At 44.5% G+C, this 23159-nt stretch overlaps 1 protein-coding gene across 1 annotated transcript; it reads left to right on the plus strand.

Moving 5' to 3' along the window:
• Window positions 1-6893: 6893 nt before the first annotated feature.
• On the plus strand, window positions 6894-21904 carry pole3 (polymerase (DNA directed), epsilon 3 (p17 subunit)). Its single transcript, XM_070863434.1, has 5 exons — window positions 6894-6964; window positions 11174-11248; window positions 14331-14416; window positions 19411-19529; window positions 21430-21904. Exons 2-5 carry the CDS (start codon window positions 11183-11185, stop codon window positions 21615-21617), a joined length of 459 nt encoding a protein of 152 aa, XP_070719535.1. The 5' UTR covers window positions 6894-6964; window positions 11174-11182; the 3' UTR covers window positions 21618-21904.
• Window positions 21905-23159: the final 1255 nt, after the last annotated feature.

Below are 23159 nucleotides of genomic sequence, written 5' to 3' on the forward strand. Positions count from 1 at the left end.
GAGTGCATGCTTTACAGATACACAACAGAGAGTGTGCAGAAATCACGCGCAGGCAGTGGAAAGAGCGTGCGGCAAACCAGTCCCACCTACCCCTTCCCTCAACGACTATCTGGCCACCTGTGACAGAGACTGTGGTTCTCGTAGTGGACTATACAGCCACCTAAGAACTCATGTTAAGAGTGAAAGCAAGTCTTCCTCGATTCCGAGGGACTGCCTATGATGATGATGATAAGATAAAAAATTTGACACCGAGTCGCACAAGTAGAAATTAGCGCAGGTAACCAAAAGCTTGTTCAAAGATGTTTTGAGGAGCGTCTTGAAGGAGGAAAGAGAGGTAGGAGAGGTGGAGCTGTTTAGGCACGGAATTTCAGAGCTTGGGGCCTAGGCAACAGAAGGCACGATCACCAATGATTGAGCGATTATAATCGGGGTTGCTCAAGAGGGCAGAATTAGAGGAGCGCAGACATCTCAGGGGGTTGTGGGGCTGGAGGAGATTACAGAGATAAGGAGGGGCGAGGCCATGGAGGGATCTGAATATAAGGATGAGAATTTTGAAATCAAGGCGTTGCTTAACCGGAAGCCAATGTAGGTCAGCGCGCACAGGGGTGACGGGTGAGCAGGACTTGGTGTGAGTTAGGACACGGCCAGCCGAGATAGATTTGTCAAGTACGATTTCTCTTTCATAAAACCATGTTGACTCTGCCGAATCATATTGTGAGCTTCCAAGTGCCCTGTTACCATGCCCTTAATAATAGATTCTAGTAGGTCAGGCTAACTGGCCTATAATTCTGTTTTCTCTCTCCTTTTTTGAACGGTGGGGTTACATTTGCTACCTTCCAATCTAAGGGTACCATTCTAGAATCTGGGGAATTCCTCAGTCTCTTCCATTCATTGCTTTGATTTCATGCTGTCTGCGTATCTCTGCTGTCAATCTGTCTTTCACTCTCTCTTGTCCATCTGTCTCTGCTGTTCATCTCTCTCTATTTCAGCTGTTTATTGTAAAAACTCAATGTATTCACTTGACATTTTTCCACTTGCTATTTTAACAGAATAAATGTTTTAATTAATTCTCGGGATGTGGGTGTCGCTGGCAAGGCCGGCATTTATTGCCCATCCCTAGTGGTGATGAGCCTTCTCCTCAAACTACTTTTTGATACAACGGAGTGGCTTGCTCGGCCACTTCCGAGGGCAGTTAAGAAGTCAACCATGTCATTATGGACTAGAGTCATGTATACGCAAGATTGGAGAAGAATGGTATGTTTTCTTCCCTAAAGGACATTAGTGAACTACCTGGGTTTTTAAGACCATCCAACAGCTTCATTGTCACTTTTACTAATACCTGCTTTTTATTTTCAGATTTTTATTTTAAGCGAGTTCACATTCTCAGATTGCCATCCTGTTAGCTTGATGATATTAACGTCACCCTCTAAAGGTGTACTGAAGTCTGTACAGTGGATAGCTGTAATCCTTCCAGGAGGAAATATTTTTATCTTAAAAGGCAGAATGGCAGTCAGTCACAAAATACCAGAAAGTGGACCAAATGTCGCTTTGGGGGGCATGCCCTCCCAATCCCTATAGAAAGTACATTTCTGTCCTTTGCACACACATCTCCTTCTGTAATTTCTAAGTTCATCCATTGCTGCAGCAACAGCAACCTGCATTTATATAGTGACTTTAACGTAGACAAAACGGCCCAAGGCGTGTCACAAAAACGTACAGTAAAAATGGACACCGAGCCAAAGAAGGAGATATTCGGAGGGGCCACTGAAAACTTGGTTGAAGAGGTGGGTTTAAAGGAGAGGGAGGTGGAGGGACATATGGAGAGAATCTCATAGCATCGGGCCTCGGTGACTAAAGGCATGTTTGACAATGCTGAGTCAAAGGGACAAGGTGCCCAGAGAGAGTTTTGCTTGGCCTCTGCATGACGAGTGACCTAGTCAACACTCTACCCTCCTCCACTGTTTCTCGTTTCTCCATGGAACTGGTCTAGAATGGTGGCACCACCACCTGGCCCAGTGAAGCCACTGTAATGCCTTCTTCTCCTGTCCCAACGTGGTCACTTTGGGTGTGCCCGATATTGTCTACATGCTACCCTTGTGACATCATTCACAGGGATGGGGTAAACTTTCACATGCACACTTTTAACACCCAGATCTATCTCTCTCTACCATTCCTTGATTCCTCAACCACCTCTGTGTTGACTGACTGCTTAGCAAGATGAGCTGAAATGTCTTTCAACTCAACAGTGGCAAGACCAAAGCTGTTCTATTTGGCTGCCGTAAAAAAACAACACGCCTTAACCCTTGAATCTCCCTGGCTAACCACTCAGGCTGATACCAGGAGGACCAGCACTTTTTGAAAGCAGGGAGAAAGAGGCAGGAGCAGTAATGGAGCTGGGTAGGGTGGGTGGGGGAAGAGAGAGGTGAAGCCAGGAACAGGACTTTGAGGGACAAAAAAGAAAGAAGCTGGAAGCAGTGCATTGTATAAGATTTTGGCTTCTGCCATATCTTATTAGTTAATAGGTCTGATAGTCTAAATTGTCACGGTTGCCTGGGTAACTGCTGTCCACCTTACCCCACCTTCTCGAGCTGACCTACCCAAAGGCATGTAATTTATCTCTTCTGGGCTAACAACTGTCTGCTGTGATGCGTGACTGTCTGGAAATGCTAGCTCAAGCTAATTTCACTTACCCATAATGCATAATACCTGCATTTAGCATTACAATACCCAAGTTGGTCATCGTAATACTATTACCCCTAAAACCTATTGATTGGGTGAGAAGTTGGGAGAAGCAGAGCTTGCGATGGGAGGACGGTGGGGGGGAAGTGAAAACCCAAATGCTTTTATTTTTCCTTTTTAAGACTAAAAATGTATCAGCTGTGAAGTGTGAAAAAGTTTAAAATTAACCACAATGCATCATTTGTATTTTCAAGATTTTCCAGGGTGTATGTCCTGGACTGTCCTAGAAATGTTCGTACAATTGGGGACAGAGGGTAGCAGTTGGAAGAACTGTTACATCATTGATCAATACAATAATAACTTGCATTTATATAGCGCCTTTAACAGAGCAAAACTTTTCCAAGGGGCTTAACAACAGTGTTATCAATAAAAATGTTGACACCGAGCCACAGGAGATATCAGGACAGACGACCAAAAGCTTGGTCAAAGAGATTGGTTTTGAGGAGCATCTAAAGGAGAAGAAAGAGGTAGAGCAGCAAAGAGGTTTAAGGAGGGAAATCCAGAGCTTAGGGGCAATGCAGCTGAAAGCCAGGCCGCCAATGGTGGAGCGATTAAAATCAGGGATGCAAAAGATGCCAGAATTGGAGGAGTGCAGCGATCTCGAAGGCTTGCAGGGCTGGAGGAGGTTACTGAGATAGGGAGGAGTGAGGTCATGGCGAGATTTGAAAACAGGGGATGAGGATTTTAAAATTGAGGCGTTGTCGGACCGGGAGCCGATGAAGCTCACCGAGCGCAGGGGTGATGGGTGAACAGGACTTGGTGCGAGTTAAGATACGAGCAGCAGAGTTTTGGACGAGCACAAGTTTATGTAGGGTGGAAGATGGGAGACCAGCCATAAGTGCATTGAAATGTCAAGTCTAGAGGTAACAAAGTCATGGATGAGGGTTTCAGCAGCAGATGAGCTGAGGCAGGATCAGAGTCGGGCGAGGTAAAGTCGGCATGGTGACGGAGCCGATATGTGGTCAAGCGCTCTCTTGGGGTCAAATACAACACCAAGATTGTGAACAGTCTGGTTCAGCTTCAGACAGTAGCCAGGGAGAGGAATGGAACTGGTGCTCAGGGAACAGAGCTTGTGGTGGGGATCAAAGACAATAGCTTCTGCAATATAAAATCAGTAAGACTGGGTTGAATCCCCATTTTGCAATTCGGCAATTTAAAAAAATCTCCCAATAATAAATTATCCACTGCAACTGGGGGCAAGAAGTTTCAAAATATGAAGATAAATCAATCAGTCTGAAAAATGATAAGATTAGTTTTCAATGAAGTTGAACAAAAGTCCCTTCCTCTTCAGATGAAAGCATTGCAATGCCCAAGTTCTTTGTAAATTCCAAAATACTGGAAAATGTGTCAAATATTGTGTCAAAATCTAAATTTCCTGGGAGGTCATGTCACCAGACCCACCCCCTCCCCACACAAAAGTAAAACTGGTGCCTTCAACATTTGAATACCCTTTCAAGTTTAATGTCAGAGGCGCCGTCTTTCAGATGAGAAGTTAAACCGAGGCCCCATCTGCCCTCCCAGATAGACGTAAAAAGTCCCACAGCACTATTCGGAGAAGAGCAATGAAGTTTGCCAATATTTATCCCGCAATAAACATCACTAAAACAAATTATCTGGTCATTATCTCATTGCTGCTTGTAGGACCTTGCAAATTGCAAATTGGCTGCTGCGTTTCCTACATTACAACAGCAACTACACTTCAAAAGTACTTCATTGGCTGTAAAGCGCATTCGGACATCCTGAGGTCATGAAAGGCGTTATATAAATGAAAGACTTTTTACTTAACAGTGAAGGAATGTTTGGTGTGTTAGCCCATGGTCGACTGCACTTTCAATATAATGCCTTGTTTTCACATGTCAGAGATTTTTATTCAGGGCCACTGTGGAGATACCAGCTTTTCGGGGGCTGTGTCAGCAAAGGTGTTAGTGTTTGCTCATTTCCTAGGTTAGTGGGTATGTAGAGTGAAATCTCCACAGTGAAAATGGAATAACATTGTCATTAAAAGCATAATGAATGTGTCACTGCTCTAAGCGCCAAATGCTGTATTTAACAGAACAAACCTGTGAAACAAAATACATTCTTGATACTAACAAGTACATGCAGATATAAAGAGGTCACTTCCAATAGTGGGTAATAGTCATGGCATGAGGCCAATACATGCTGTCGGCTATTACACTCGGACACTGGATATGGATCTGTTAATTTGGCGCTATATAATTACAAGTTACAAATAAATAGATTTACAAGGATGTTACCAGAAATTATAGGGTATACCTATCAGGCAAGGATGAACAGGCTGGGTCTCTTTTCTCTGGAAAGCAGAAGGCTGACGGGTGACCTAATAGAGGTCTTTAAAATTATGAAAAGTTTTTGTCATGTATGTAGACCATGTATACTAACTGTATAGTCACATAAGGTGTGCCACCAGAGGGCACTGCGGTGGGAGACCTGAGGGTCACCTGCATAGGTGTGCAGGGCCCAGTATAAAAGGCTGCCCACCATGCTTGTGCCTCACTCTGGAGTTACAATAAATGGGACTAAGGTCACAACAGTTCAAGTACAATACTCGACCTCGTGGAGTCATTCATAAGAGTATTAAAAACATAGCAGTTTTGATGGTGTAGACACCATTCAGGGCCACCAGAAAGCTTTTCTTTGGAGTTTTTTCCGCCGGGAGCATTGAGGCGGCCTCTCGATCGGTTTTCGGCACTTAATACTTTTTTTAACGTTGGACCAGAAGTCGGTCATAGTGGGGTGAAAATGCGACGGTAAGTCTGGAAGTTGGGGCAGGATCGAAACTCCGCCGCTGTCACTCAATGGTGGAGCGGTGATGTTGTCACAGCGCATGTGCGTCACCAATCTCGCTCCCCTCTGTTAAAGGGGAGAGAATCGGGAATTCTTTAGCTTTGGCCACTGGGCCACCAGGAAGGGTTTCAGCCGGACCAGTGGCCTGGCACCCAAGAGGGGGTGTCAGGCTGCCTGTTGGCGGCCTGGCCGAATCTGGGGGTGCAATATTCGGACGACAAAAAAAATAAGATGGCGGCCGCGGCATTCAGCCCTTTCCTTTAATGGCCGCCACACCTCCGGGTCAGGGAGAGAGCAGACAAGGTGCACCGACAGAGAAAGCTGTTGGGGGCACTGCACGGCGGAGGAACAATTTTTTAACCTATATTTCAGGCAGAGTATTCTGCAGGTGAGGGAGAGCGGCAGTGCCCGTTTTGATGACACACTTGCGGCAGTCATCAGAGCGGGGCGGAATTGGGGACAAGCCGAAAAATCCCCAACCTGAATTTGGGTCTGTTGTGTCTTTAGATGCGTCTGTTGTGTCTTTAGATGCTCTAATAATGACTCCACGAGACAATGTGTTGTACTTGAACTGTAGTGACCTTAGTCCTTTTTTTGCTAACTCCAGAGTGAGGATCACACCTGGTGGCCTGCCTTTTATACTAGGCCAGGCACACCTGTACAGGTAACCAACAAGTCTCCCACTGCTGTGCCCTCTGGTGGCATACTTTGTGATAGTACCAACAGTAGCCATGTAGGATACATGACAGGGTCGGGGTGACCATTGGACTACAACATAGCGGCCACTTGGTTCCGCCGCATGGCCGCTGCAAAACGGCGGCAACGGGACTTATCGGGACCCTGAATTTCGGCCCCACAGTTTCCACTTGTGGAGAAGAGCAAAACTAGAGACCATCAATATAAGATAATCACCAAGAAATCAAATAGGGAATTCAGAAGAAACTTCTTTACCCAGAGAGTGGTGAGAATGTGGAACTCGCTACCACAGAGAGCGATTGAAGCGAATAGTGTAGATGTATTTAAGGGACAGTTAGATAAGCATGAGGGAGAAGGTTATACTGAAAGGGTTAAATGAGAAAAGAAGGGAGGAGGCTCAAATAGAGCATGAACACTGGCATGGGCTGATTGGGCCGACTGCCTGTTTGCGTGCTACATATCCTACGTAAGTTGTTGCAGAGACGAAAACATCTAGTTTCCTTCTTTATTAAAAAATATATAAAGCTCCCTCCCGCTTCATTCTGCTGACCTCAGCGCCCGTGAACCAGGATTAGCGCGCAGGCCCTGCGCAGAAGATGACGAGCTGGGAAAGCATCGGTCACGTGGCCTCCCCGGCAGCCAATCACGCTGTGTGTGAGCGCGGGGTCAGGGGTGAAAGCTGAAGAGACGGCCGTGTGCGGCGCTCGAGCCAGTGAGTGGTCAGGTGAGAGAGTGTGTGCCGCACTGAGATAATCACAAGCGTTTATTGTAAACAGACTGCGGTTTGTTATTGGAATTCAATCGTTGTATTTACCGTCCGGTTCTCGCGCGGGGGTTCCGGTCTGTTTGCGATCCCGTTATTAACGCTCGAGGAGAGGAGGAGGGCCTTGGTCACGTGGGACTGGTCCAAAGGCGCTGGTCGCCCTTGGTAACCGGTCGGCCCCAGCAACCAGTGAGGGAGGCGTGTGAGACCCTGCCCCGCTGAGGTGGGTGCGGGCTGCACACGGCGCTTTCCCTCCCTCCCGGTCCGGGTTATGATGAATGCAAACCTTCGTTTCATGAAGACTTGAAAGAAAGGAATGAAAGACTTTGATTTACATCGCGCCTTTCACGACCATTGGACGTGTTAAAGTGCATTACAGCTAATGAAGTACCTTTGGATTGTAGTCACCGTTGTAATGTAGGAAATGCAGTGGCCAATTTGTGCACAGTAAGCTCCCACACACAGCAATATGATAATGACCAGATAATCTGTTTTTGTTATGTTGATTTAAGGGATCAGTATTGTCCAGGATACTGGCTATAACTTCCCTGCTATTCTTTGAACTAGTGCCATGGGATCTTTTATGTCCACCCAAAAGAGCAGATGGGGTCTCTGTTTAATGTCTCATCTGAAAGGTGGCACCTCTGACAGTGCAGCGCTCCCTCAGTACTGCACTGGAGTGTCAGCCTAGATTTATGTGCTCAAGTTCCTGGAGTGGGACTTGAACCCACATTCTGAGGCGAGTGTGCTACCCACTGAGCCACAGCTGATAGTAAATCTAGGTTGACACTCCATAGAATCATAGAAATCCAGGCTGCCACTCCATAGAAATTTATAGCACACAAGGTGGCCATTTGGCCCATTGTGTCTGCCAGCTGAAAAAGCTATCCAGCCTAATCCCACTTTCCAGCTCTTGTTCTGTAGCTGTGTAAGTTACAGCACTTTAAGTGCATATTCAAGTACTAAAATGCAATGAGTAATTCTGCCTCTACCCCACTTTCAGGCAGTGAGTTCTAGACCCCCTGCTACCTGCTGGGTGAAAAAAGTTCTTCTCAACTCCTTTCTAATCCTTCTATTGATTACTTTAAATCTATGCCCCCTAGTTATTGACCATTCTGTTTAGGACAATTGGCCCTTCATATCCACTCTATATATCTAGTCTCAATTTTGTGCACCTCAATCCAGTCTCTCCCTCTGCCTCCTCTGTTCCAAAGAAAACAACCCCAGTCTATTAAATCTTTCCTCCATAAATAAAATTCCCCAGGCCTGGCAACATCCTTGTAAATCTTCTCTGTACCCTCTCTAGTGCAGTCACATCTTTCCTGTAATGTGGTGACCAGAACTGTATGTAGTACTCTAGCTGATGTTTTATGCAGTTCAACCATAACCTCCCTGCTCTTGCATTCTATGCCTTGGCTATTAAAGGAAAGTATCCTGTATGCTTTCTTAGCCACCTTATCTACCTGTCTTAGCTTCAGGGATCTGTGGACATGTACTTTAAGGTCTCTCTGTTCCTTTACACATCTTAGTATCCTGCCATTTATTGTGTATTCCCTTGCTTTGTTGGCCCTCCCCAAATTCTCCAGATTGAATTCCATTTGCCACTTTTCTGCCCACCTGATCAGTCCATTTGATATCTTCCTGCAGTCTACAACTTTCTTCCTCACTTTCAACCACACAGCCAATTTTTCTATAATTTGCAAACTTAATCATGCCCCCCACATTGAAACATAGAAAATAGGTGCAAGGGTAGGCCTTTTGGCCTTTTGAGCCTGCACCACCATTCAATATGATCATGGCTGATCATGCAACTTCAGTACTCCATTCCTGCTTTCGCTCCATACCCCTTGATCCCTTTAGCTGTAAGGGCCACATCGAACACTCTTTTGAATATATCTAACGAACTGGCCTCACCAACTTTCTGTGGTAGAGAATTCCACAGGTTCACAATTCTCTGAGTGAAGAATTTTCTCCTCATCTTGGTCCTAAATGGCTTGCCCCTTATCCTTAGACTGTGACCCCTGGTTCTGGACTTCCCCAACATTGGGAACATTCTTCCTGCATCTAACCTGTCCAATCCTGTCAGAATTTTATATGTTTCTATGAGATCCCCTCTCATTCATCTAAATTCCAGTGAATATAAGCCTAGTCGATCCAGTCTTTCTTCAAGTGTCAGTCCTGCCATCCTGGGAATCAGTCTGGTGAACCTTTGCTGCACTCCCTCAATAGCAAGAATGTCCTTCCTCCAGATTAGAAGACCAACACTCAAGGTGTGGCCTCATGAAGGTCCTATACAACTGCAGTAAGACCTCCCTGCTCCTATACGCAAATCCTCTCACTGTAGGCCAACATGCCATTTGCCTTCTTCACTGCCTGCTGTACCTGCATGCCAACTTTCAATGACTGATGTACCATGACACCCAGGTCTCGTTGCACCTCCCCTTTTCCTAATCTGTCAACATTCAGATAATATTCTGCCTTCCTGTTTTTTGCCCCCAAAGTGGATAATCTCACATTTATCTACGTTATACTGCATCTGCCATGCATTTGCCCACTCGCCTAACCTATCCAAGTCACCCTGCAGCCTCTTAGCATCCTCCTCACAGCTCAGACTGCCACCCAGCTTAGAGTCATCTGCAAACTTTGAGAGAGTGCATTCAATTCCTTCGTCTAAATCATTAATGTATATTGTAAATAGCTGGGGTCCCAGCACTGAACCTTTCGGTACCCCACTAGTCACTGCCTGAAAAGGACCCATTTATTCCTACTCTTTGTTTCCTGTCTGCCAATTAGTTCTCTATCCACGTCAATACATTACTCCCATTACCATGTGCTTTAATTTTACACACTAATCTCTTGTGTGGGACCTTGTCAAAAGTCTTTTGAAAGTCTAAATCATTGGTATATACCACAAAAAGCAAGGGTCCTAGTACTGAGCCCTGCTGAACCTCACTGAAACTGTCTTCCAGTTGCAAAAATACCCGTTGACTGTTCCCCTTTGCTTCCTGCCACTACCTAACTGGATACAACTTGCCACTTTCCCTGGAATTCTGACCAGTCTGCCATGTGGGACCTTGTCAAAAGACTTGCTAAAATCCATGTTGACTACATCAAACGCGCTATCCGCATCGACCCTCCAGTGCAGTACTGAGAGAGTGTGGAACTGTCGGAGGTGATTTTCTTTCGGATGAAACAAACTTCCATCTCGGGTGGATGTAAAAGATCCATGGCACAATTTTGAAGATGAACCGGGGAGTTCTCCCTGATGTCCTGGTCAATATTTATCCCTCAACCAACATCACTGGCCATTGTCATATTGCTGTTTGTGGGACCTTGCTGTGCACAAATTGGCTGCTGTGTTTCCTACATTACAACAGTAACAGTGACTACAATTCAAAAGTACTGTACTTAATTGTCGTGCGCTTTGGGATATTGAGGTCGTAAAGGCGTTAAGTAAATGCAAGTCTTTTTTGGTTGGGCACAGCTTTTCAGTATAAGTTTTTATCACGAGGTATAGAATATAAAAGGTAATGAGGACTTGATCTAAAACCTTGAATGCCTTGGGTAGAGTACAGTATTGGGCTCCACATTATATGGATAATATTGAGTCTTTAAAGAGGGTATAGTGCAGATTCATGTGGATGCTGTTGGGTATGAGGAAATACAAATATGAAGAAAAATGTGAAAGTTGGGTCGTTTTCTATTGAAACACTGCAAATTACAGGGTGATGCGATAGGATGGGACAAGTATACAGTGCACTGTTTTCAGTATGGAGTCTCTCCACCACACATCTGCCCCAGTATGTGATCTTCCCCACCGCGGATCCATCCCAGTATAGAATCTCCCACGTCGACTGCCTCCCAGTGATGCAAGGTGGATATGGACCTTGGATCATCTGATAATGTGGGGGAAGCCAATAAAATGTAAATGTATGCTCCCTGCCTTACTAGCCAGCCAATGCCCAAACAGCTAAGAATGCATTGCTTATTGTTCGTTCATCCAAAAATGCATAGCTACCTATAATCTTTGTCCAAGATATTGGGTCTTGGCCAATGGTGTCTGGTTTGAGGGTTCGGGGGTAGTTCTGGAATTGTGAGAGGAATGTCTCAGCTGCTCCTGGTTTGTCACAATTCTAACCATCTGAATTGGTTTCTGTATTTGCGGTTTAGGTAAGAAAGATGGCCGAGAGACCAGAAGACTTGAACCTGCCGAATGCGGTCATTACCAGGATTATTAAAGAGGCGGTGAGCACTGATGGAGTTTCTCATGGTTTAGACAGGGATCTGTATTCACAAATTTTACTCATTTAATTCCATAAGATTAGTGAATGGCATTTTCACATCTCGAGACATTACTGCTATTCTTCTGCAACCAATATCTGAAAAATGCATAATTTATTTTCCTAATAAATGAGCAGGATTTCTTTTATTGCTTAGTTGTTCACCTGGTTGTGAGTGAATACGTTAATTATAAATTGTTTTTCATGAGCTGATTTTGGATTTTAAGTTGTACAGCTGGGTAAGTGATACCTGGCAGCGGAGTGACTGTCCTGTGAACAGTGTTTTTTTTTAAAATTCTGATAACTTTGGAATATCCATCAGCATTTTATCTTGAAAAATTGTATTAAATAGAAAATCATGTACAATAGGAGGGAATGGCCCCAGTACGTTAACATACAGTGAGGGTGAATGGATTAATTTCGATACGGTTTGTGACAAAAACTGATTTTTTTAGTAAATTCTTTCTTGCTGGTCATAGCACACGGTGAAAATTGATGACGGCTAGTCGTTTCTGCAAGCTGTAGTGTGTGTGTGTGTTTCTTTTACTCATTCATGGGATGTGGGTATTGCTGACGAGATCTGCATTTATTGCCCATCCATACTTGCCCTTGAGAAGATGGTGGTGAGCCACCGCCTTGAACCGCTGCAGTTTGTGTGGTGAAGGTACTCCCACAGTGCTTTTGGGGAGAGAGTTCCAGGATTTTTAATCAGCGATGTTGAAGGAATGGCGATATTCCCAAATCAGGATGGTGTGTGACTTAGAGGGGAACTTATGCTCCCGCAATTCCAAGGGCACAGATTGAGTGTGTATGGCATGTAGCTGGTTTAGCCATCCATCACCAGATCTGGCTGGAACACATTGAGTCACTCTCTTCTACCAAAACTGCTCACTGCTCCAATATCATCCTGGTGAGCAAATATAACTCACTCCCCCCCCCCCCCCCCCCCCAACCCTTAGCAGCTTTTTAACTCCACTACCATCTGTCTCCTTTCATTTCCTACATTACAACAGTGACTACACTCCAAAAGTACTTCATAGGCTCTAAAGCGCTTTGAGATGTCCAATGGTTGTGAAAGGTGCTATATAAATGCAAGTCTTTTCTTAAACCCCTCTCCCCGTCCCTTCATCCTCCCCTCCAACAACAAGTGCGAGGAGCTCATGAATGTCTGTCACTAAGTTTGAGACACTCTGTTCAATTGCTTATGCTGCTTTTTCCCCTTCTTTACCCGCCAAGCAAAGCCTTCCCAAAAGCTACTCCATGCCCTCGTCCTGAACCCATTTCTCTCCAGCTTTTCTATTTTCCATTTTTTGAGTGTGCATTGTGCAGTGGTTTGGAGCATATTTCTACATTAAAGGTGCTATAGAAATGCAAGTTGTTGTTGCAGACCACAGTCAGTCTAAAACTAAGCTGAGGCTCATCAGAAGGCTATGGCAGTGATTGCATACACCCCCCCACCCCCCCCCCCCCCCGGGTGTTTGGAAGGTTAGTTTAATGTTGAGGTAAGTTAGTGCATACAAAGTACCACTGTTGTTTTGATTCCAAGTAAAATAGTGAAGTCTATATTTACTGCATACTATGTGTTCAATACTATGCATTTACAGGTACAGCATTGAAAATCCAGAAGCCTCTGAAATGATGCCTTTCTGGACTTTTGGATGTCTTTCTGACGTCCAGAATCCGGAAACGCCTGAGCCCAGGTTCGTGTATTTCTCGACTTTGGAACGTCTGGAGGTGGGAGGGTGAAGGAAGGAGCGGAGGGGCCTGGGGAGTCGGCGGGGGAGAGGTCAGATTCTGGAACATTTTCTGGATTCCGGATGATCCTGCCACGGATCGTCCCAGTGTCCGGATTCTGGAATGGTACGGATTCCTGAAATCCAGATTTTCGACAATGTACCTGTACCACTTTAATGTTCAATAAATGTGCCTAGTGGTTTATAGCCTGAGCTACGGTCTGTTAGAATGCAAGTTTCTACTCATTTGCAGTGAAAGGGAAAGCATTGGGTTTCTGTAAAGCACTAGTTTTCAAACCTTTCTGTGTGCATGCAAATATCAGCGCGCTGCCGAAGTTCTGAAATAGGCACCTCTGTCCTTATTTCCAAAAGACACAGCCAGTTACTCAAAGATAAACAGCACTATCATTGCAGAATTTTTTTTATTTTATTAGCTTACCGTAATGGAAGTAAGTTGCTAATATGTCATTAAATACATAGGTCCGATGAGATGGACAGAAATGTCATTACCTCAAGGAGCCCCGTTCTCTGGATTGCCTTGTGGACTCCAGTTTGTAAACCTATGTTGTACAATGGGAGTGAATATGAAGGGGTTTGATTCATTGTGTATCTATGCACAAGGGTGATGAATAGCAAGAGTTGGGCCTTCTGGGTTTGTATGCAATGGGAGTGAATGGCGAGGGGTTGGGAGTGCTGGGTTTTTAAGCTGATCTATTTGGTTCCCACACTGTAAAAATGAATGTAAAGTGGTTAGACCCACTGGGTTTTTATACAATTGGAGTGATCGAGAAGGGGTTAGATCCATTGGCTTTCTATACATTTGGTTTGGTCCCTTGGAATTCTGCACAGTGGGAGTAAATGGAAAATGTTGGGTTCCTTCAGTTTTTGTACAATGGAAATGAATGAGAGATTGTGCTTTGATGAGGGTTGTTTATTTGCAGATGACATTAAGGATAAGTAGAACAAGTGCAGCCTTTGTTACCTGAAATGGGTACTTGGATAATCAAGCAAGGAAGCACTTTGCATTACTATATGGCATCACATAAGGGCTTGAGATTGATTACTGGAGTGGGGTGATGTAGAGTTCCAGAAAACTCTCTTCCTTGCTAACCCTCAGGTTAATAAGTATTGCAATCTTGGACGTCAAATATCAGCTTGTGAACAATAAAATTGCTGGACGTTGGCTGTATGGCTGATTGTTAAAAGACTATCTATGAGCACAACTGTGATTAATCAATAGAATTACTGTAGTATAAAGCTAGTTTGTCTTTTTTCTGACAGCATGCAGTGGTATTAATTTATTTATTCTCTTAGCTTCCAGATGGCGTGAACATCTCAAAGGAAGCCCGCAGCGCAATATCCCGAGCAGCTAGTGTCTTTGTTCTTTATGCAACCTCCTGGTAAGAAACTTCATGTGAGCAGTAAAGCCCTATGGCCAAGCGGCTCCCTGTAATTCTAGCATGTCTCCTCTGTTTGGTTCAATTGCAGAGTTACCACTGTGGTAAAGCTTTGTTTTTATGACTTTGCAAATTTAGTGATCCAAGTGAAAGATGTAAAGAAAGAAAAAAAAAACTTGCATTGATATAGCGCCTTTCACAACCTCGGGACGTCCCAAAGCGCTGTCGGCATCAAACTATTCCTCAACTGGAATTGCATGGTTACAGATACAATAAAGCTCCCTCCACTCTGCCCTGTCAAAGTTGGCATCTGAGTGAGTTTCCCAATTTAGTGCTGCTTAATGAGCAGCTTTCCTAATAGACCTATGACTTGTAGGAATTAGATAAGAGACTATTTGAACTGGTTTTACATTGGACCCTGCAATTAGCAGAGAGGAGATTTCACCCTCGCTCTGGGCTGCATTTGAATGCAGATTCTAATCATAGAATGGTTACAGCATGGGAGAAGGTTATTCGGCCCATTGAGCCCGTGCCGGCTCTCCAAGAACACTTCAGCTAGTCCCACTCCCACGTCCTTAACCATAGCTCTGCAATGTTTTTTTCTTTCAGGTGCTTATCCAACTCCCTTTTGAAAGCAGTGATTGAGTCTGCCTCCACCACCCTTTCAGGCAGTGCATTCCAGATCCTAACCACTCGCTATGTAAAAAATCTTTCTTGGCATCTTTGGTTTTTCCGCCAATCACCTTAAATATTCTGGTTCGTGATCCTTCTGCCAATGGCAACAGTTTCTCTCTATTTACTCTGTCCAGGTCCCTTATGATTTTGAACACCTATCAAATCTTCTCTGCTCCAAGAACAGCACCCAGCTTCTCCAGTATATCCATGTAACTGAAGTCCCTCATCCCTGGAATCATTCTTAAATCTTCTCTGCACCCTCTCTAAGGCCTTCACATCCTTCCTAAAGTGCGTTGCCCAGAATTGGACACAATACTCCAGTTGAGGCCGAACCAGTGTTTTATACAGGTTCATCATAATTTCCACACTTTTGTATTCTATACCTCTATTCATGAAACCCAGGATCCTGTAAGCTTTTTTAACCGATTTCTTAACCTGCCCTGCCACCGTCAATGATTGGTGCACATATATCCCAAGGTGTCTCTGTTCATGCATCCACTTTAGGATTGTACCCTTTAGTTTATATTTCCTTTCCCCATTCTTTCTACCAAAATGTATCACTTCACACTTTTCTACCAGCCTGTCTATGTCCACTTGAAGTCTATCACTATCTTCTTTACTGTTCACTGTACTTCCAAGTTTTGTCATCTGCAAATTTTGAAATTGTGCCCTATACACCCACATCCAAGTCATTAATATATATCAAGAAAAGCAGTGGTTCTAGTACTAACCCTTGGAGAACGCCACTGTATACGTTCCTCCAGTCTGAAAACCAACCATTCACCACTACTCTCTGTTTCCTGTCACTTAGGCAATTTCTTATCCATGCTGCCACTGTCCCTTTTATTCCATGGGCTTCAACTTTGCTGACAAACCTATTATGTAGCACTTTGCTGAACGCATTTTGGAAATCCATGTACACCACGTCGACTGCATTACCCTCATCAACCCTCTCTGTTACCTCATCAAAAAACTCGATCAAGTTGTTAAACATGATTTGCCGTAAACAAATCCGTGCTTTCCTTACTTAATCCGCAACTATCCAAGTGACTGTTAATTTTGTCCCTATTTCTAAAAGCTTCCCCGCAACCGAGGTTAAACTGACTGCCCTGTAGTTGCTGGATTTATCTTTACACCCTTTTTTGAACAATGGTGTAACATTTGCAATTCTCCACTCCTCTGGCACCACACTTGTATCTGGAGGATTGGAATATTCTGGCCAGAATTCTGTGATTTCCACCCTCCATTCCCTCAACATCCTAGGATGCATCCCGTTTGCTCCTGGTGATTTATCTACTTTAAGTACAACCAGCCTTTCTAATACCTCTCTCAATTTTTATCCTATCAAGTGTCACCACTAGCACCTCCTTCACACTGTCAGTGGCAGCATCCTCTTCCTTGGTGAGGAGAGATGCAAAGTACACATTTAATAGTTCAGCTGTACACTCTGCCTCCATGCATAGGTCTCCTTTTTGGTCCCTAATTGGCCACGCCCCTCCGCTTACTACCCTTTTACTATTTATATGCCTATAGAAGACTTTTGGATTACCTTTTCATGTTGGCTGCCATTCTATTCTCATACACTCTCTTCTCTCTTTCACTTCTCTGACCTTTCTATATATAGCCTTAATCTCAGATGTATTTGCAACCTGACATCTATCATATGGGCTCTCTTTCTGCTTCATCTCTTAATCTGTTTCATCATCCAGGGAGCCCTGACTTTAGTTGTCCTGCCTTTCCCCCTAGTGGGAATGTACCTGAACTATTTCCCCTTTAAAGGCAGCCCATTGTTCCATTACAGTTTTGCCTGCCAATCTTTGATTCCAGTTTACCCAGGCCAGATTTGCTCTCATCCCATTGAAATTGGCCTTCCTCCAGTTAAACATTTTTACTCTACGTTGCTCCCTGTCCTTTTCCATAGCTAATCTAAACCTTATGATACAATGATCACTGTTCCCAAATGTTCACCTACTGACACTTGCTCCACCTCATTACCCAGAACCAGATCCTCTCTCATCGGGCCGGAAACATAATGCTCAAGAAGGATCTCCTGAACACATTTCAGAAATCCCCCCCTCTCTGCCCTTTACACTATTACGATCCCAGTCTATATTAGTAAAGTCGTAAAGTCCCCATTATTACTACTCTATAGTTCTTGCACCTCTCTGTAATTTCTCTGCAAATTTGCTCCTCCATATCTTTCCTGCTATTTGGTGGTCTGTAGAATACACCTAGTAGTATAATGGCACCTCCTATTATTTCTTGACTCTAGCCATATCAATTCTGTCCTTGACCCCCACCCCCTTCCAGGACATCCTCCCTCTCTCCAGCACTGTAACATTCTCCTTAACCAATACTGCCACACCACCTATCTTTCCTGAACATCTTATAACCAGGAATATTTAATAGCCATAGGTCTCCGTTATTGCCACAACAACATATTCCCGTGTGGCTATTTGTGCCTGCAGCTCACTTACCTTGTTTACTACGCTTCGTGTGTTCACATACATACATTGTAAACCCATCTTGGATCATCCTGTACTCTCTCCTGGTTTGACCCCACCTAATATCTTACTATTTCTCACTTTAGTGCTCTCTGCCTCTCCCAATCCTTTAAGCACTTTTTTCCCCTTTCCAATGTTACATCCTGGTGCCCATCCCCTTGCCAAATTAGTTTAAACCTTCCCCAACAGCACTGGCAAACCTCCCCGCGAACATATTGGTTCCGGCCCTGTTGAGGTGCGGCCTGTACAGGTCCCACCTCCCCCAGAACTTGTCCCAATGCCCCAGGAATCTGAAGCCATCCCTCCTGCACCATCTCTCCAGCCATGCATTCATCTGCTCTATCCTCTTATTTTTATACTTACTAGCCTGTAGCACCAGGAGTAATCCAGAGATTATTACCTTTTTTGAGGTCCTGCTTTTTTATTTCCTTTCTAGCTCCCTAAAATCTGCCTGCAGGACCTCATCCCTCTTTATACCTATGTCATTGATACCAATATAAACAATGACTTCTGGCTGTTCACCCTCCCTTCCCCCTACCACCAAGAATGTTCTGCAGCCGCTCAGACATCCTTCACCCAGGCACCAGGCTTCAGAAATGCCTGTCTGCTCCTCTAACTATCCAAATCCCCTCCCACTATTGCTATCCCACTCTTCTCCTCCCCCGTACAGCTGGGCCACCCGTGGTGCCATAGACTTGGCTCTGGGTGTACTCCCCAGAGGAACCATTGCCCTTACCATTACTCGGAACAGATTAATGATTGGCGAGCGAGATGCACTCAGGAGACTCCTGCACTACTTGCCTGGTCCTCCTCTTCTGTCTGGCGGTCACCCATTCCCTCTCTGCCTGCATACTCTTAAACTGCGGGGTGACCACCTCCTGAAACGTGCTATCCACAAAGCTCTCAGCCTCACGGTTGCACCGCAGTGACTCCAGCTGTTGCTGAAGCTCCGAAACCCAGATCTCGAGCTCTTCCAGCTGACGACACTTTCTGCATACGTGGTTGTCCAGGACACAGGAAACGTCCTGAAGTTCCCACACGGCACAGGATGCGCATGGCGCAGGACTGAGCTGCCCTGCCATGCCTCTATTTAATAGCATAAGAACTAACTTAGAAGAAATAAGCCGTCTTGATGATGGATAGCATGTGGGGTTTAAAGCTCAACTCAGCTTGAAAAGGAGGACAAGGTTGCAGATGGTCTGATTCGGCCTTTAGACACTGGCCAGGGGGGTGGGTGGTGGTGGTGGTGGAGTCAGCAGCAGAGGAATTTTGAGGTAAGGACAAAAGCTTTTATATTCCGGTTTTGAATTGGAGGAAGTTATGACTCCTCCTTGACTTGATGTCGGACAAGCTGCCTGACGGCATGCCAGCAGCGAAATATGGTGGAGAAATAGAACTAGATGTGTTCAACATAAATATGAAAGCGCTGCGTGTGGATGTTGTCACCAAGGTCAGCACGTACATAAGAGGAGGATGCCAAGGATGTTGGGTAAATTCTGGAGGTGATGTAGGGGAGGGAAGCGAAGCCAGTGCATCTGCAGCAACAGCTATGTTTTGATAGGTAAGAATAAAACCATGGATGCACTTGGGGACAAGGGTACAAGAGTTTTTGGTGGAAGATGAATAAAATAGCTTCAATCTCTCCAGTGTTTAATGACACTTGGAGCCTTCTCTCCGTGCTGAGGGCTGTCTAATGGTGCACTGAGGGCTGTATCTTTATGTTGGGGTTGTGTGATGCACTAAGCCTGTGGGATGGTGTCTTAAGGGCTGTATCATACACAAAGGTTGTAAAAAGGTGCCTTTTATGTATCTTCACAGTGCAAATAACTTTGCAATGAAGAGCAAGAGGAAAACATTGAGTGCCTCTGATGTGCTTGCAGCAATGGAAGAGATGGAGTTTGATCGTTTCATTAGCCCACTGAAAGATGCATTGGAAGGTGAGGAGCCTGTGATGTACTGTTTAGACTAGTGAAGTAATTGAATTGTGTGGTTTAATTAGCAATAAGGCAAGTACAAGACCATTCTACACACCCTAAGTAAGCACCCTAGCTACAGATTCCAGCTGCATTTCAAATGTCTCTGATGGTTTTGTTTCCTAACGCAAAGGGTGGGCACTGGATTTGGTATTTGAGACCAAATTTTGTGCGTCTGCCCCTCTGAGGACTGGGTGGATGCAACTGTCCTCTAATTGATGGCTTACTTTTCATTTAAATTTTGTGTGCAAGCCAAAGCATTGCAAAGTGGGAGGCTACCATTCCAAGCCCCCAGGGTCAGAATTGAGCACTCCCAGGCAATGTTCCCTGTAAGCTGCACTTTGTTCAACGCGGCCTGTGTTTTTTCCCTGCACGATCCCTTTAAATTTCTGCGCATGCGCAGGACTTAAAATGGGAAAGCCAGTAAGTGGCCTGCGCGGTACCTTTCCCATTACTGTGCTGTCATGCAGCTTAGAGGGAACATTGCTCCCAAGACCAGTATAGCAACTGATTTTACAGCACACAAATGGCCCATTCAGCTGAATTAGTCTATGCCGGTGTTTTTATGGTCCATGCAAGCTTTTTCCCAGCCTACTACATCTAACCCTATCAGCATAACTTTCTATTCCTTTCTTCCTCATTTACTTATCTAGCTTCCCCTTAAATGCACCTATGCTGTTTGCCTCAACGACTCCATGTGGTAGTGAGTTCCACATTCTAAACACTCTCTGGGTAAAGAGGTTTCTCCTGAATTCCCTACTGGATTTATTGGTGACCATCTTCTATTTATGGCCCCTAGTTTTGGATTCTCCCACAAGTGAATAAATCAATGGAACAATAATCTCTTGTCCCAAAAGTGCCATAGCTTTGGCAGGAATTGCAGATAAACCCCAAGGACCACACCGTAAGTATGGCAAAAAATTTGGTTGGTCGAGAGCAAGAGTCTGCAATCCACTAACTCTGGGCAAAAACGTATCCTATTAACAGTGCAGCTTTCCAGCAAACTGAAACATGTTCATAGGTTGAATAATGGATGCATTAACATGTTAATAAGTTCCTATTTGAGAACTAGTCGAGGCCTATCTAGGGCTGATTCCAAATGATCAGTAATGCCAGATGCCAATGGGTGATCCCCTATTTAACCAGCTACACTGGGGTCGTGAAAAGTCGAAATAATCAAGTTTTCAAAATGAAATGTCTGGGTATAAGGGCCATAGAAATGTATCTAAACACTGGAAGCCTTGAAAATGGACCCAGAAGAGGTGTCAAAACAAAGTGGTGAAGCTGCAGAAATATGAATGAGCCCAATGCAAGGAGCCTGAGCCTTGTAGGTAGGAACCCAAGACTAAGCACGTGCCCAGGTGCAGCTTACATCGTCGCGATTTTCACATGCCTGACGTGGTCTCCCCAGAACCAATAGGGACATGCTCTTTTGAGTGTGGGGAAAATAGACGATGAGAGAGTTTATTTCCCAATAATCCACTGCAAAGAGAAAATGGTTAAGAATCTGATCATGGAAACCTGGTGCCTTTTTGTTCCATGGAACGTTATCAGCAATTTCACATGTTCCATTTCTCTTGCCTTCCACAACAATATTTTTTTTAAACCTGCTTTTGTCTTTTTAACCTTGCCAATTACTCCACACATTGTTTTGAATACTTTCTCCTCATCCCTAATGCTTTTATGGGATGCTTTCAGCCTTGTTACTGATAGTTGATTTTCTCATCTGAGTTCTGATCAATTGATTGCTCTCCCCCTGACAGGGATTGCACTGACCTAAATCCTGGGAATTGCTGATGCCATGCCCAAGTTTTCTGATCTTTTAAGAACTCTTCTGATTCTGATTCTGCCTCTTTCCCCACAGCTTACAAACGAGAGCAGAGAGGAAAGAAAGAAGCTTCAGAACAGAAGAAAAAGGATAAGAAGCCCGAGAGTGAGGAACATGACAAGAGCAAGGAAGATGAGAACGAGGAAGATACAGAAGAGGTGAAAATGGTGGAAGATGATGACCAAAAGGAGATAGAAAACGAGGAAGAGGATGTGGAAAACTGAGACGCCTGCTAATGCTGTACACGTGACTAAAGGGACTGAGAACGATGCAGTGTTTGGATTGGTCGTGATCATGAGGCTTATCCCAGTATACTTCCTCAGCATCTTTTTGAAGAGTTTTGTAACATTTGAGCTGGGAGCACGAAGGTGGCAGCAGTGGAGCTGCACTGTGCTCCCTCTCTGCTTGTTTTTGTATAGTTGGGTGAAATTGAAACCTTTTCTATTTTGTTAATCATTTGAGTGATCTTTTTGTAAAATTGAATTTTGAATAATGCATTCAAAAGGACAAATGTTTTTTTTTTCACTTTTTTATCACTAAGTTATTCATATGGCATCTGGAATTGGCCAATGAGGTTAAAGTGTTGATCGAGACTATATATCTATTGGATTAAAGTTGGTGGGGAGCCAGTGTCTGGTAGCCAATGGTCTGCTTACAGTAGGTCCTGTACTTCAGGAATACTCCAGAGTGAGACTTGCAAAATCACCCAGACCTCCGGTATCCCTAACTATAGTATACCTTCCTACTTTGAATTAGATATTTCACTTGATTTTAAGATTATTAGCAAGTAGTGGCTTAGATCTGGCCTTTGGCACCAAGCCGCCATTTTGTTTTTATCTGGGTACATTAATGAAGGTTCAGAATGTGAACTACAATTCACATTTGTATAGTGACTTTAACATTAAAAAAAACAGCCCAAGCTGCTTCACCGAGGGGTAGAGGAAATGGATTGGGGGTGGGGGGGGGGTTGGTCATCTTGGGTTTGGTTAGAGATGGGTTTTAAGAAGGATCTTTAAAGGAGAGGGAAGTGGAAAGGCGTAGGGAATTTAGGGAGGTAATGTCAGAGTAGGACCTAGGTGTCTGAAGGCACAGCTGACAGTCGGGTATAGGGAGAGGGGATGCACATGAGGCTGCAGTCAGGAACAAATAATTTGTGGAAGTTGTATGGCTGGAGAAGGTTACAGATATTTAAAGACCAGGATAAGAATTTTAAATTGGAGATTGAGCCAATCACAATGGAGGGAGTGATAGATGAGTGGGTCCTGGTGTGGAAAAGGATGCAGGCAGTAGTCTCTAAGTTGGAGCTTATGAAAGATGGGAATCTGGCAGAGACTATTGGAATAAAGGTTTCAATGACCAATGGGCAGAAGCAGGCAATATTACGGAGGGGGGAAATAGGCTGTTCTTGTAATGGAGATGACATGGAGTAAGAAACACAGCTCTGAGTCAAACACTACTCCAAGGTTGTGAGCACACTGGTTCATTGTCGGGCAAGCAGATGGAGTCAGTGGTGCAAAGACGATGTTTTTGATATTCCCAATGTTAACGATAAGGGGTTATGGAGAGTGGGCAGGTAAGTGGACCCGAGTCCATGATCGGATCAGCCATGATCGTGTTAAATGGCGGAGCAGGCTCGCGGGGGCCATCTGGCCTACTCCTGCTCCTATTTCTTATGTATGGTAGGAGTCTGATACACAGGCAGAGGAGGTGTTAAAAGCGGTAGAGCTGGGTGACATTGGCATACATGTGAAAACTGACTCTATGCC

This window comes from Pristiophorus japonicus, chromosome 20 (assembly GCF_044704955.1).
Source record: "Pristiophorus japonicus isolate sPriJap1 chromosome 20, sPriJap1.hap1, whole genome shotgun sequence".
NCBI lineage: Eukaryota > Metazoa > Chordata > Chondrichthyes > Pristiophoridae > Pristiophorus > Pristiophorus japonicus.

What these genes read in the sequence shown, in the direction of transcription:
- pole3 (XM_070863434.1), top strand. Translation starts at nt 11,183, where the DNA reads ATGGCCGAGAGACCAGAAGACTTGAACCTGCCGAATGCGGTCATTACC. An exon ending in GTTCTTTATGCAACCTCCTG is followed by an intron (nt 14,417 to 19,410) that starts GTAAGAAACTTC and finishes GTATCTTCACAG; the next exon opens with TGCAAATAACTTTGCAATGA. An exon ending in ACTGAAAGATGCATTGGAAG is followed by an intron (nt 19,530 to 21,429) that starts GTGAGGAGCCTG and finishes CTTTCCCCACAG; the next exon opens with CTTACAAACGAGAGCAGAGA.